Raw genomic sequence first — 16,154 nt, forward strand, 5'->3', positions numbered from 1 at the left:
AAAAATTATACAAATGCAAGTATTTTAATATCATATTCTGAACCTCTGATATTTTGTAATCCAAAATTATTCAAGAAATAAAAATTTATAGTAATTATTCAGTAATATACTTAGTGCTTATTGAATGAGTACCCATAATTATATAAACCTAGGTAAGACTGTTTCTAAAACTGTTTATAACTGGTTGAGTCTTAGATGTGATTAATCTATATAAGGGATGTCAAAAAGGTTCCAGTGGCAACTGAGTGCCTGCTCACTGTATTGGTAAGGATTCTGAAACCACATCTGGAATCAAATGGAAAGAGTGCTATGACTGAGAGTGTCTGCTATAGATAAAGGATCTGCAGATAAGACAAACCTCCTGTACAAGCAGGAATCCTTATACAGAGTTAACCAACCACCACCTAACCACCTCCAATAACATTTGCTGCTTAACCAGGCAGCCAGTTCTTCCTTATTATGGCAAACTCCTTCTTCCAGAAATCTTTACTTACTAGTACAAGTTCTATCACTTAGGAACCACACAAAGAATGATTATACCATTTTCATTTGATCCTCTATAACAGCTGGTTTTCAAAGGGAATGCTTCCAGTTTTTGCCCATTCAGTATGATATTGGCTGTGGGTTTGTCATAAATAGCTTATTATTTTGAAATATGTTCCATCGATACATAGTTTATTGAGAGCTTTTAGCATGAAGGGGTGTTGAATTTTATCGAAGGTCTTTTCTCCATCTATTGAGATAATCATGTGGTTTTTGTCTTTGGTTCTGTTCATGAGATGGATTACATTTACTGATTTGCATATGTTGAACCAGCCTTGCATCCCAGGAATGAAGCCGACTTGATCGTGGTGGATAAGCTTTTTGACGTGCTGCTGGATTCAGTTTGCCAGTATTTTATTGAGGATTTTTGCATCGATGCACATCAGGGATACTGGCCTGAAATTTTCTTCTTTTGTTGTGTGTCTGCCAGGGTTTGGTATCAGGATGATGCTGGTCTTATAAAATGAGTTAGGGAGGATTTCCTCTTTTTCTATTGTTTGGAATAGTTTCAGAAAGAATGGTACCAGCTCCTCTTTGTACCTCTGGTAGAATTCAGCTGTGAATCTCTCTGGTCCTGGACTTTTTTGGTTGGCAGGCTATTACTGCCTCAATTTCAGAACTTGTTATTGGTCCATTCAGGGATTTGACTTCTTCCTGGGTTAGACTCGGGAGGGTGGATATATCCAGGAATTTATCCATTTCTTCTAGCTTTTCTAGTTTATTTGCGTGGAGGTGTTTATAGTATTCTCTGACGGTAGTCTGTATTTCTGTGGGATTGGTGGTGATATCCCCTTTATCATTTCTTACTCCATCTATTTGATTCTTCTCTCTTTTCTTCTTTATTAGTCTGGCTAGTGGTCTATTTTGTTGATCTTTTTAAAAACCCAGTTCCTGGACTGATTTTTTTGAAGGGTTTTTTGTGTCTCTATCTCCTTCGGTTCTGCTCTGATCTTAGTTATTTCTTGTCTTCTGCTAGCTTTTGAATTTGTTTGTTCTTGTTTCTCTAGTTCTTTTAATTGTGATGTTAGGGTGTCGAATTTAGCTCTTTCCTGCTTTCTCTTATGGGCATTTAGTGCTATGAATTTCCCTCTACACACTGCTTTCAATGTGTCTCAGAGATTCTGGTATGTTGTATCTTTGTTCTCATTGGTTTCAAAGAACATCTTTATTTCTGCCTTCATTTCGTTATTTTAACTGGCAGTCATTCGGGAGCAGGTTGTTCAGTTTCCATGTAGCTGTGAGGTTTTGAGTGAATTTCTTAATCCTGAGTTCTAATTTGATTGCACTGTGGTCTGAGAGACTGTTATGATTTCTGTTCTTTTGCATTTGCTGAGAGTGTTTTACTTCCAATTATGTGGTCAATTTTAGAATAAGTGCAATGAGGTGCTGAGAGTTCTGGCCATTACACTAATGAGGAGCATTTCATATGAAAGAAACGTGGACTGAGTGAGGTGATATATGCCTGTAATTTTGGGAGGCCAAAGCTGCATTGCTTGAGGCAGAGTTTGAGACCAGCCTGAACAACATAGTGAGACCCTGTCTCTACAAAAATTTAAAAAATTAGCCAGGCGTGGTGGGTTGTGCCTGTAGTCCCATCTACTTGAGAGGGTGAGGCAAGACGATTGCCTGAGCTCAGGAGGTCAATGCTGCAGTGAGTGAGCTGTGACTACACCACTGCATTCCAGCTTGGGAGACAGAGGAAGACTCTTTGTCTCTAAAAAGGAATAGGGTGGGGCATAGTGGCTCACGCCTGTAATCCCAGCACTTTGGGAGGCCAAGGTAGGCAGATCAACTGAGTTCAGGAGTTTGATACCAGCCTGTCCAATGGCACAACCCCGTCTCTACTAAATACAAAAATTAGCTGGGCGTGGTGGTGCACGCCTGTAATCCCAGCTACTCAGGAGGCTGAGGCAGGAGAATCGCTTGAATCCAGGAGATGGAGCTTGCAGTGAGCCGAGATTGCACTACTGCACTCCAGCCTGGGCAACAGGGTGAGATTGTCTCAAAAAATAAAAATAAAATTAAAATAATTTTACAAAAAACATGTATGGATATTCTTACCTTTATCTCTCTGTACAAAGACTGAACTTCAGTGGATAATTCCACAGTCTGCTCCTCCAGTTGCTGACGACGTTGCAAATTAGTGGATATCTGAAGTTTCTCAGATTTTAGCTCATTTGTCATACTTTTTAGATGTTGAATCTGTTCCTGCTGGTCCTGTATAAGCTTACGATTCAATTCAATCTTACTAGAAACTACACAAGAACATATTAACACAGTAATTAATGTAAGGGTATAGAAAATACTATTTGTATCATTCTTCCCATTTTTATTAGTCTATGGAATCCACAAATGCTGAGTTTCTATGGGCCCCACCCACTGCAACAAACATATAACGAGAACCCTGCTAGCTCCCAAATCAGCTTGATGTCCCCTGCTGACTCACAGGGAAAGCTCACAGGGCAGGTATGACTGAGAAAGAATACAGCTCATGGCCAGGCGCACTGGCTCATGCTTGTAATCCCAGCACTTTGGGAGGCCAAGGCGGATGAATCCCGAGGTCAGGAGTTTGAGACCAGCCTGACAAACACAGTGAAACCCCGCCTCTACTAAAAAATACAAAAATTAGCTGGGCGTGGTGACGAGTGCCTGTAATCCCAGCTACTCAGGAGGGTGAGGCAGGAGAATCACTTGAACCTGGGAGGCGGAGGTTGCAGTGAGCTGAGATTGCACCACTGCACTCCAGCCTGGGCAACAAGAGCAAAATTCCATCTTAAAAAAAAAAAAGAAAAAGAATACAGCTTATTTGACACCCTCCTACTATTCAAAATCTGTTGTGCAAAGTAAGAGAACAAAGAGAAGTGATGCTTTTCAGAAAAAAAGAGCGAATATACTGTGGACTGGAAGGAACTTCCTTGTCCATGTAACAGGTATAAAATTGAGTATAAAAGGCATGTGCCGGCAATGTTGAAGTCTCTATGGGTACAGAAGGACACAGACTGTATTACCTGTGTCTAACTTGTGCTGTTTCTCTTGTTTCTCCTGGTTGACTTGTTGGACAGTTCGATCTAAGTCTATTCCTTGTAGCTTAGCTGCTTGTTGTGCAATTTTTCTTTCAACATCTTTAAGTTCCATCTTAAGAATATAACAAAATTATTTCCTTTAATAAACTTACTGCATTATTCAAAATCTTTAAAAATTAATTGCTATTATTATTTTTTAAATCTAAACTTATAAACCATTTCCAGATACAATTTTAGCAAAGTGTAATAGTATAAAAGTGAAATGATGTAAACAAAAGGAAGCTGACTAAAAATGAAAAACAAACAGAACTGTCTTAATTTTTAAATTTATGAATTAAAAAATTTAAACCCAGGGATGTAAACTAAGCAGTTGCTCCCTGAGGGCATCTGAAATTCAGGATGGGGAATTCTAAACACAACCTGTACCTGAATACTAGCTACTATTTTTAACTCTCACACTTCAAATTCAAGCTACCATGGAGCAAGTTTTATTCTGCCTTAAACTACAATAAACTTACCTGGAACCTCTCCATAATTGTAACATCTGTCAGGCACACTTTAGCACTTTCTTCTTCAGGCATTATTGTACCCAAGAGTGTTTCTTGTTCTTCTATGTCATTCTTTAGGCGCTGTATGTCTCGATTGACATTCTGCAATTTGTTTCTTAATTCTGGTATTTCCTTCTCCTTCAAATCAATTATGCTTTGCCTAAATAGAAAACACAATTAAAAATAAAGTATCTGATGTTTCTCACAGTTAGACTGAGGTTTTGTGTATTTTTAGGAAGAATACCACAGAAGTGACATTGGGGTATCCTATCAGTGGGTAGAGAATCATCATATCAATATGTCTTATTACTGATGATGTTAATCTTTATTCACTTGGCTTAGGTGGTGTCGGCCAGGTTTCTCCACTGTAAATTACTGTTTTGGTCTTTGTAATTAGTAAGTATCTTAGGAGAGAAATGTTGAGACTATGTAAATATCTTGCTTCTCCTCAACTTTCTGCCTACATATTTTAGTATCCACTGACAGATCTTCCTTGCAATAATTATTACTGTGGTGTTTGTCAAACTGAGAAATAGTCTACTAATGAACTGGTCATATTCACCAAAAGTGTTAAGGTCATGAAAGATAAAGACAGACTGTTACAGACTGCAGGAGCCTAAGGAGAAATAACAACTAGATGCTATGTGGGATCCTGCATGGAACCCTGAAACACAAAAGGCATTGATGAAAAAACTGCTAAATTCGATGTAGTCTGTAATCTAGTTAGTAGCATTATACCAATGTTAATCCTGGTTTTGATAACTGTATTATAACAGAGTACATAAATAGTTAATATCAGGAGAAGCTGGGTGAGGGATATATGTGAATAATTTGTATTATTTTTATAATTTTTCTGTAAACCTAAAATTATTTCAAAATAACAACTTTTTAAATTACAGGAATAAAAGGAAGGAAGACAGCCATTAAATCAAATGCTACATGGGTTTAAGGTACAAAATGTCAACCGATTTTACTGGTACTCATTACTCTAGCTAATGAACTACTGCCTCCATGGCAGGTACTGACAACTATTTTTGCTGATGCCTCTGAAACAATAACACATATTTAATCTTTTTAAAAAATTTACTTCAGAAATATTCCAAATTCTTATTTAAAATTATATGGAATTAGTATGACAAAGCAGTATGATAAATTAAACTGGTCTCTAATGGGAGTCTTATTATAAACTAAAAGAATAACCAGAAACTTAAGTGGCTACTACTTAATGATTTTTAAAAAATGCGAACTATGATCAAGAAATGCCAACCTGACCTGTGGCAACAGACTTACAGTTTTTAAAAAATTTTTTAATTTTTAATTATTTACTTTTTTTGCTTTAAGTTCTGGGGTACATGTGTAGAATGTGCAGGTTTGTTACATAGGTATACACGTGCTACGGTGGTTTGCTGCACCTATCAACCCATCATCTACATTAGGTATTTCTCCTAATGCTATCCCTCCCCTAGTCCCCCACCAGCTGACAGGCCCCAGTGTGTGATGTTCCCCTCCCTGTGTCCATGTGCTCTCATTGTTCAGCTCCCACTTATGAGTGAGAATATGTGGTGTTTGGTTTTCTGCTCTCCTGTGTTAGTTTGCTGAGAATGATGGTTTCCAGCTTCATCCATGTCCCTGCAAAGGACATGAACTCATCCTTTTATATGGCTGCATAGTTACTCCACGGTGTATATGTGCCACATTTTCTTTATCCAGTCTATCACTGATGGGCATTTGCGTTGGTTCCAAGTCGTTGCTATTGTGAGTAGTGCTGCAGTAAACACGTGTGCATGTCAGACCTACAGTTTTTTATACCACAGAAATAGGAGGTATTCTTATTCCATATAAGTATAACAAATACGAAGGCATGGAGATTATGAATAATTCCATGCCAATGTTACCTCTTGAACACTGTTGTCACAGATCAGTAGTTGGCCTTAAATTATGGGCCCAATATCTAAAAAAGTAACACAGCTATGATAGCCCAATAATGATTGCCAAGCATTTATTAAACTGGGGACATCTCTGTGAAGAACTATAGGTATACATACAGTTTTAACCCTATTTTTACATTTTCATACACACACACAAAATCTTTCATCAGTATGGTCCAGGTTTTGGTGCACTCTTTTTTGATGATTACCTAAGATGTTAAAAGAAGTGTTCTGGCTGGGTGTGGTGGCTCACGCCTGTAATACCAGCACTTTGGGAGGCTGAGGCTGGTGGGATCACCTGAGGTCAGGAGTTCAAGACCAGCCTGGCCAACATGGTGAAACCCCATCTCTACTAAAAATACAAAAAATTAGCAGGGTGTGGTGAAGGGTGCCTATAATCCCAGCTACTCGGGAAGCTGAGGCTAAAGAACTGCTTAAACCCAGGAGGCGGAGGTTGCAGTGAGCCAAGATTTGTGCCACTGCACTCCAGCCTGGGCAATAAGAGTGAAACTCTGTCTCAAAAGAAGTGTTCTAAGAAAAAGCAGAGAAGCTTCCCTGAAGAATGCACTAGAGAAATCTATTAGGGTTCTCTGGGTTTGTTTTTCATTTTTATGACATTTTATTTTTTATATTCAAGAGTTAATTTTTCTCATGGTTCACAAAGTTTTTAAAAATATTTTCAATAGATAAATCATAATTGTAAACATTTATGGGGTACAATGTGATGTTCTATGTACACAATGTACAATGATTAAAGGTAATTTAGCATATCCATTACCTTGCCTATCATTTTTTATAGACAGATATTTGAAATTTACTCTTTGGATTTTTGTTTTCTCAGAAACTCAATTCACCTATTTTTGGACAGCATTCCTTTTCTAAGGGGATTGTGTGTAAAAAGGCCCACACAGATATGGTACTGAAAAAAACCTGTGGGAGAAATGGGGGGGAAATACCAATTGAGTTTGTATTCAAATGAGGTGCTATAATAAATGAATCTGAGTCAGTACTATACAAAATGATAAACAGGTATATTTTCAGCTGAGTTCTCAGTCATGATGTTAGTTTTACATTAGGTGCTGGTGAATCTGAGGCTTTAAATGACAGTATTTCCCGCAAAGCAGCAAGATATAGCTCCCTACTACTACCTCTCTGAGCTCATCTTCCACAACTCTTCCCTTTGGCCTTCCGGTCAAATATGTCTCAGAGACTTTGTACCGCCTGGAATATTATTCTGGACAACTGCATGGCTGGCTCCCTCACTTCTCTCAAGTTTCCACTCCAATGCCATCTTCATCAAGTCCCCCCCACCACCCTTCAGCTACTCCCTATTCCCTTATCTTGCTGTATTTTTCTCGATGCCCCTGATCATCCTCCGGTGTATTATATATTCACTTATTTGTCATCCATCTCCTCCCCACTGGAATATAAACTCCATGAGGGCAGGGACTTTGTCCATTTTGTTTACTGCTGTATTACCTGCACTCCAGTAGACTGCCTATCTTGGCTGCACGAATAAACAGTTCTCATGATAGTGTTGGCATCAAGGGCATATTCTAAAGGTGAAAAGGCAAATGGCACACAGATAAATTTAATCTTGTTACTTTACTCCTCTTCACCAATAACCTTCCACCTAAGTGACTATCATAAATAGACCTCCACAATGTCTCTGAAAGTGACCCCAGGGGATATCTGAAAGTAGTGTCTTAACCAGAGGTGGTAGGAAGCTTAATGATCATGTAAGTCAATCTCCTCACTTTATGTGGGGGATACTAAGGCCCAAATGAGTTAAGTAACATCCTTAAGGTCACCCAGCAGAGTTGGAATTTGAAATCAACCTGACTGTACTCTTAGGCAATTGCTTTCCTATATTCCAAAAAACAAAACAAAACAAAACAAAACAAAAAGTCCTCTTGGTTGAGCATGGTGGCTCATGCCTGTAATCCTAGCACTTTGGGAGGCTGAGGTAGGAGGATTGTTTGAGCCTAGGAGTTCCAGGCTTCAGTGAGCTATAATCAGTTACACCACTACACTCCAGCCTGGGCGACAGGAACAAGACCCTATCAATCAATCAAGTCTTCTTAATTCATTATTGACCTTCCATTTGTGGATTTATTTAAACTTTAAAAAAATGTGTTTTATAATGTTATTTCCTACTATTGGGAAGAAGACTTCCTCTCTCATTTGTCTCAAACTCATCCTTCTCCAGTTTTCCAGAATGGCCCACTGACATTCTGTTAGAGCTTGCTAAACAAACGGGGGTTCATCATTTCCCTGCTCTTCAGGTTTTCAAGTTTTGGTTCCTTTATGAAAATGGTTTCCCCACACACGTGTCCTCACTTAGCAGCCCTGCCAGCATCTTGGTCCATTTTTAGTGCTTCCTCTAGGCCTTTTCTAGCTTCAGGTTCTCTTAAAATGTGTGGTAACCAGACATTTAACTGGCTAAACTAGCCAGGTAGATAACCTAGCTGAGACCAGTCATCCCATGAAACCATGAAAAACTAATCACTGTGAGACAGTTTTGTTTTGTTTTTTTTTTGAGACGGAGTCTCACTCTGTCACCCAGGCTGGAGTGCACTGGCTGGATCTCAGCTCACTGCAAGCTCCGCCTCCCGGGTTTATGCCATTCTCCTGACTCAATCTCCAGAGTAGCTGGGACTACAGGCGCCCACCACCTCGCCCGGCTAGTTTTTTGTATTTTTTAATAGAGACGGGGTTTCACCATGTTAGCCAGGATGGTCTCAATCTCCTGACCTTGTGATCCGTCCGTCTCAGCCTCCCAAAGTGCTGGGATCACAGGCTTGAGCCACCGCGCCCGGCCTTGTGAGACAGTTTTGAGGGGTGTTGTTACACAGCAATAAATAACGGGAATAGACACTACAGTTCTCATTCATTCAATAAATAGTTATCAAAGTTACAATATAGAATATACAAATGTGTGGTTGCCTAGTCTCTAGGTAACCAGAATGGCACATAGATGCTACTGCAGATATAGGGTTATGCAGATTCAAGTCAGTCACAAGTACTTTGATATTCTTCCCATCAAGAAACACAGTATCCTCCCTCACTGAATCGTGGGAGTCTCTGTGACCACTCTGACCAATAGAAAATGAAGTGTCACTGTGCCAGTTTCTCAGTATAGGCCTTAAAGGACTTGCAGCTTCCACTTCCTGTTCATGGAATACTTACTCTTGGGATAGTCTGTTTAGGAACCCGGTCACTATGCTTCCAAAAGCCCAAGACACATGCAGAGGCCATGTGAAGACGTCCTGTTTTGAGAGCCCCAGCTGAGCTGCCAAACAACAGTCAGCATCACTGTCAGTCACGTGATCCATCAAGAACATCCAGCTCGGTTACACTTTGAGATGACTGCAGCCAACATCTGACTACAACCATAAGACCTCAAGTGAGAGCCACCTAGCTGAGCCCAGTCATACCACAGAACAATGAGAAATTAATTATTGTGAGATAGATTTGAGGTTTGTTACACAGCAATAAATAATTGGAACAGACATTACAGTTCTCATTCATTCAGCAAACAGTTATCAAAGCTGCAATATACATGGAACTGTGGAGATACAGTAAGTAAGACATGCACCTTACTCTTAGAGGGGAAACTGTGGCCCAGCACGGTGGCTCACTCTTGTAATCCCAGCACTTTGGGAGACTGAGACAGGCGATTGCCTGAGGTCAGGAGTTTGAGACCAGTCTGGCCAACATGGTGAAACCCTGTCTCTACTAAAAATACAAAAAAATTAGCTGAGTGTGGTGACGTGCGCCTGTAATCCCAGCTACTTGGGAGGCTGAGGCAGGGGAATTGCTTGAACCAGGGAGGTGGAGGTTGCAGTGAGCCAAGATTGCATCACTGCACTCCAGCCTGGGCGATGACAGCTATAATACGATGTTAATTTCTGCCATTTATTGTATAACTGTCTAACACAGAACTAAGCTCACATTTCTCCTACATGTACTTTCTATCAATTTCAAATTTTATCCATTTGATCTTTTTCTTTTCAATATACTATCTTATTCCTCTCCTTCCTTTTTATTCTCAAGCTACTGCTTCTGTCTCCTCATCTCTGTGGCCCCAATAATCTGGTTTTCACCCTTGATGCTTGTATTTGTTATCTCTTGTTGCATAACAAAGTATCCCAAAACTTAGCAGCTTAAAATAACAGCACTTATTATTTCTCAGAGATACCAGGATCAGGAGATAACGCTTCTCACTCAGGGTCTCGCATGAAGTTGCAATCAAGCTGTAAGCCAGGACTGCAGTCATCTTAAGGCTTGACTGCTACAAAGTCTATTTCCAAACTCACTTGCTCAAAGGCCTCAGGTCCTTACCATAAGGGCCTCTCCAGAGGGCTGCTTGCAACATGGCAGCTAGCTTCCCTCAGACAAGAGACAGAAGGGGACAGAGCGTGTGACAGAGGGGAAGAAGAGGGGGAGAGTGAGCAAGTTCACACGAGTGAGGGTACGTGCACATGCGAGCACAGAAGAAGCCATAGTACCTTAAATAACCTAATGTTGGAAAGGCCATACTATCACTTCTGCCTGTTTTATCAGTTACACAGACCAATCCCGCAACAGCATGAGAGGGGACTATACAAGGGTATGAATACCAAGAGGCCGAGATTACTAGGGACCATCTTAGAAGTTGGCTGCCACGAACCACATCTTCTTAGGCCTTTCTTTCTCCTTTTCCTGAAACTCCTCCTTGGTTTTCCAGGGCAACCACTTTCATTCTCCTGGATTTTCTGCTTCCTAAGCTTTTGTCAGCCTGTTTCAGTCAATATACTGATATTAGATTAATTTTCCTAAAATACATCTTTCATTAAATCCCTTAAGTTGGCTCCTCCTCATCACCTATCAGAAAGGGTTATAACTAGGCCTGAATATAATATAGCCCTATCTCCCCAGTGTACAAGATTCAATCCCTATAAATAATTGCCCAAACTCCAGATAACATTTCTACTGCAGCATAGGTCATACTCCTCTTCCCTTTGCACCATGTTCTGACTTCCATCTCCTCTTGGTTGAGCTGAATGAACTTCTCCAGGCCTTATATTCCTCTCCCTGCCTCATTCTCAAAATATTTTTCTCATTTTGTATCCACTGACTCCTCCCTTCTTAACTAACACATTTGTTTGAATCATTTTGTTAAGCACTTTATTAAGCCTAGTTTTCTAAACGTTGAATTCTGAGAGCCTGTCTTCTTAATCAGACCATTAGCTCCTGGAGGGTCATGTCTTAGGTCTCTGGGACCAGCCTTGTTCTCTATGTTCTGGGAGACACTAAGGCAATCATCACATATTTCCTAACTTGATTTTTATTTGTAAACAGAACATAACATGAATTTCTTGTACAAGTGAGGGAAAATATAAACAACTGAAAATCTTTTTGAAAGTGCAAAAGACATTAAAAACATAGTTTAAAATCTGTCTTCTGGGAGAACTTTTCAGTACTTAAATTCTTTTGCTGGGTTCAGAAAGTGGCAAGTCGACAGTCCTATGTCCGACAGTCCTGTGAAAATCTATGCCCACAAGCTAAGTCTTGGGAATTAAACACACATACAAAAGAACGTAGACTATGTCTACCTCACATTTTAAGAAATAAGCTTACCAGCCATGTACGGTGCTCACACCTGTGATCCCAGGGAGGCTGAGGTGGGCCAATCCCTTGAGGTCAGGAGCTCGAGATCAGCCTGGCCAACATGGTGAAACTCCATCTTTACTAAAAATTATAAAAATTAGCTAGGCATGGTGGTGCATGCCTGTAATCCCAGCTACTGAGGAGGCTGAGGCATGGGAATCGCTTCTGGGAGGTGGAGGTTGCAATGAGCCAAGATCGTGCCCTCCAGCTTAGGTGACAGAGAGAGACTCTGTCTCAGGAAAAAAAAAAAAAAAAAGAAAGAAAGAAAGAAAGGAAATAAGCTTACCTTTAAACAAAATAATTGACTCTTCTTATCACAGAAGTGACCTAAGACAGGGCATACTAGCTCAGAGTTCTTACTGAGTAACTACCATCTGCCCAGGCATGAGACAGGTACCTTTTACAATGTGCTGCTACATGTACAGTTAAGGTAAATCCCTATTCTTACCTCATAGGCACAAGTCCCAGCATTTCATCACGCCGCTTTTCCTTTTTTTTTAGCTCTGATTCTGTTGACTTGAGTTTATCTGGAGCAAGTCGCAGTTTAGACTGCAAATCACTGATGACTTCTTGTAATTCAGCCTCAGTCTGAAAAACTCTCTGACAAACGGGGCAACATGACTGGTTTTCATCTGTTAGCTGAGTAATGAACTGGGAGTAAACTGCTGTGGCTCCAGCCAGCATGGCTATTTTAAGAAAATAAGTTATATCACCAATGAGAAAAAACATAAAATACAGTATTGTCAATATGGTTTCACCTTTTTCTATAAATATATTATTCTTGCTTTATAAATATATTATAAAAGAAATAAAAATTCTGATACTTAAAATTCCAATATTCTCTTCCAAAGAGCATGATACATTCAGATTTGTATAAATATTTTTTGGTAACACATTATAAGTATAACAAAATGTCTACTGAGAGCTTTCTCTGTGCCAGGCACTGTTCTAAGGGTTTTACAACTATAATCTCATTCACTCCTCAGTACCCAGGTGGTAGTTGTGTCCTCATTTTACAGACGATGAAACACAGGAAGGTTTCAGTAACTTGCCTAAAGTCACACAGTGAGTAAGTTGTAGAGCCAGGACTGAAATCCAAGCCATTAGGCTCCATAACCATGTTTTTAAATTCCCCATCCTTAACAGTTACCTGTGAATGAAAATTCAAAGGTGTCAGAGTATCATGATAACATAAAGTAGGTAGACTTACCTCGCTGTTTTGATGATTTTTCAATTTCCTCTTTAAGCCTGTCTAAATCACTTTCAAAATCCTGGCTACCACAAACATCAAACAGCTTGTCTTCGAAACTGGACAACTGTTCTTCCTTTCTTTTTAGTTCATTATTTATATGATTTTTATTCTGCTCAGCTGAAGCTAGTTCTTTGCTAAAATAAGAATAAATATGGATTTTCATTTTAAAATAGGAGAAATGAGTTTGAAAGTTTGAGTAGGCAAAAACAAGATAAATTTCTGCCAACAAATCATGACCAAATACTTTTTTTTTAGAAGTTGAGGGACAAGCCCACTTCTGTCTTAACTCTCCCCCTATGACACTGACTTACCTGTCAGTCCTGCTCATGGGCCTGCTCCCAGAAAAATGTACACAGATTCTGCCTGGTTTCTGGGAGTTCATGGCCTTTGATCCCAGGTTAAGCCCCAGCAAGATGCTTGCTGGGACTACTGGACAGAAAGAAGACAGGAGAACACCCCCGTAATTCTCTTTAGTCCTTTCACAAATACTACTTCCTTACTCTCCTGTAAATACTGTTTCTTTGTATCCTCTCCCTCCTTGTTGCTGTCACCCACTTGCCTCCAGAACAGTCATTCCCTCTCGTTAATCAAATATTTTACTTACTAGCACAATTTATCTCCACTTTTAGCTCTTAAATATCATCCTAGCCAACCTCAATACTTACATATAACATGGTTTTTCAATTTACAGGTTTTGATGCACTAGCTACCATGTAGTCAATTTAATGTATTATATTCAGCATATTTTTAAAAAATGAAACATAAGAGATGGTAATATATTGGAGTAGGCTGTATGTATACATACTACTTTGAGAAATTGGTTTCAGATAAATGTGTGTTACTGCACACGTGCTTCTTCATCATGACTACCCATCGTGAGTCACAGTAAAATTTTGGAAAAAAGTAACTAATACAGATGATATTTTCATTATCCTAGACTCCACTGAGCACTTCTCATCAAGATCACCAGTGACCTAAGTGCCAAGTACAGTCTTCATCTTACTCCACCTCTAGGTAGCACCAAACACTGTTGACTTTCTCCTTGAAGACTATTTTCTCAAGGCACCCAGACACCACGGCTATCTGGCTCTCACTCTGGTTCCCTGGGCACATCCCAGTTTCCTTCACTTGATCCTTTTCCTTGGCCTGCTAACATTTTAAATGTTTGTGCTTCCTGGGAATCTAATTGTAACCCCTTCTCTTTGCGTAACTCTCTCAAGGTGACATACTAATGACTTCAAGTATCCCTTGCATAGCAACAACTCCCAATCTCCTGAATTTCAAACTCCAATACTGTATTCCCTCACAGACACTTCCACAAGACACAGAGATTAAACATCACCAAAACCAAGTCCTCTACTTTCCTCAAAAATCTGTGTGGAATTTTTGACCCGCTTATCCAACCACCATCCAAGGTAACATCTGAGAAATAAGATCACTTTTTATAATGGATTTCTCACAGAAATGAAAATAGAATTTTTAAATTTTAATCTTCACAGGTCTACAAATTTTCAAAGGACAAGACGTCTAAATTACTACCCATTACCATTTTACTTAATTTGTAAAATATGAGGGGTCTTCAAAATGTTCATGGAAAATGTGTATTATAAAAAAACTATGCATGAAGTTCAAAATGTTTTGCACTGAAATAAACTCACACTAACTTGTTATAACATGTCTGAATAGGATCTAGTTTAAGGCACTAACATGGTTAAGACATCAGTTTGAAAAGAGCCCCAGTTAGAGCTAAAACTGAAGCAAGAACAAACATCAAATTTATGGTGAAGTGTGAGTGGAAGAATGGTGAATCACGGATACTTTACAATAAGTTTATGAAGTCAATGCCCCAAATAAATCAGCAGTTTACAAATGGATAACTCAGTTTAAGAAGGGATGAGCCATTATTAAAGATGAAGCCCACAGTGGCAGACTGTTCACATCAATTTGTGAGGAAAAAATTCATCTTCTTCATGCCCTAATTGAAGATCAATGATTAACAGCAGAAACAATAGCCAACACCATAGACACCTCAATTGATTCAGGTTACACAATTCTGACTGAAAAATTAAAGTTGAGTAAACGTTCTACTTGATGGATGCCCAACCACTGCTTCCAGATAAGCTGCAGAGAACAGTAGAGCTTTCAATGGAGAGTCTCAACAAGTAGGATCAAGTTCCTAAAGCATTCTTCAAAGAATTATAACAGGAGGTGATGGAATGTGGCTTTACCAGTACAATCCTGAAGACAAAGCAACAGTGAAAGCAACGGCTACCAAGTAATGGAAGTGGTCCAGTCAAAGCAAAAGCAGACCAGATAAGAGCAAAGGTCATGGCAACAGTTGTTTGGGATGCTCAAGGCATTTTGCTTGTTGACTTTCTGGAGGGCTAAAGAATGGTAACAACTGCTTATTATGAGAGTGTTCTGAGAGAGCTAGCCAAAGCATTAGCAGAAAAATGCCCAGGAAACTTTCACTAGAGTCCTTTTCCAACACAACAAATGTTCCTGCTCATCCCTCTCATCAAACAAGGGCCATTTGCAAGAGTTTCTATGGGAAATCATTAGGCATCCACCTTACAGTCCTGATTTGGCTCCTCCTATCTTCTAGTTTCTTAAAAAATCTGTAGACGGCACCCATTTTTACGCTAATAATGTAAAAAAGACTACATTAACATGGTTAAATTCCCAGGACCCTCAGTTTTTTAGGACTGAACTAAATTGCTGGTATCATTGCTCAGAAGAGTCTTCAACTTGATGGAGCTTATGTTGAGAAATACAGTTTATTTTAAATTTTTATCTTTTAATTCCATTTTTCCATGAACTTTCTGAAGTCTTCTTGTACGCAAGAACTAAAATTGATCAATACAACATACCATTTCAAGACAATAAATTATTTTAAAACAATTAAACAAGTAAGCATGAAATAAGATATTTCTATTACATCTTCAAATGTTGCAACTTACTTCAATTTGGCAAGTCTGTCCCTGGTCTGATTAATTTCTTTTGATTTACTATGTAGCCAGTCTTCAAGCTGTTTTTTGTTGGGAAAATATCCCAACAGTGACGTTAATTCATCACTGTGCCTAGATTTTATTTTTCTGATTTGTTCATCTTTGTCAGCCTATAGGTAAAAAAAAAAATCTTTTAAAAATAAAGTCTATATCTCTACATTATATCAAGAACAAAAATAAATTCTAGATTGACTAAAGTT

At 39.1% G+C, this 16,154-nt stretch overlaps 1 protein-coding gene across 1 annotated transcript in view; it reads right to left on the reverse strand.

Annotated features, from left to right (window-relative positions):
- Positions 1–16,154, reverse strand: part of RAD50 (RAD50 double strand break repair protein) — an 84,578-nt gene that overhangs the window by 34,374 nt on the left and 34,050 nt on the right. The window contains exons 11-16 of the mRNA XM_008014362.3: positions 15,907–16,064; positions 12,905–13,080; positions 12,143–12,380; positions 4,085–4,274; positions 3,552–3,678; positions 2,605–2,798 (exon numbers count right to left, since the gene is read on the reverse strand). Coding sequence (XP_008012553.3) covers positions 2,605–2,798; positions 3,552–3,678; positions 4,085–4,274; positions 12,143–12,380; positions 12,905–13,080; positions 15,907–16,064 — 1,083 coding nt within the window. The remainder of the gene's footprint in view (positions 1–2,604; positions 2,799–3,551; positions 3,679–4,084; positions 4,275–12,142; positions 12,381–12,904; positions 13,081–15,906; positions 16,065–16,154) is intronic.

This window comes from Chlorocebus sabaeus, chromosome 23 (genome assembly GCF_047675955.1).
Source record: "Chlorocebus sabaeus isolate Y175 chromosome 23, mChlSab1.0.hap1, whole genome shotgun sequence".
NCBI classification, from domain to species: domain Eukaryota; kingdom Metazoa; phylum Chordata; class Mammalia; order Primates; family Cercopithecidae; genus Chlorocebus; species Chlorocebus sabaeus.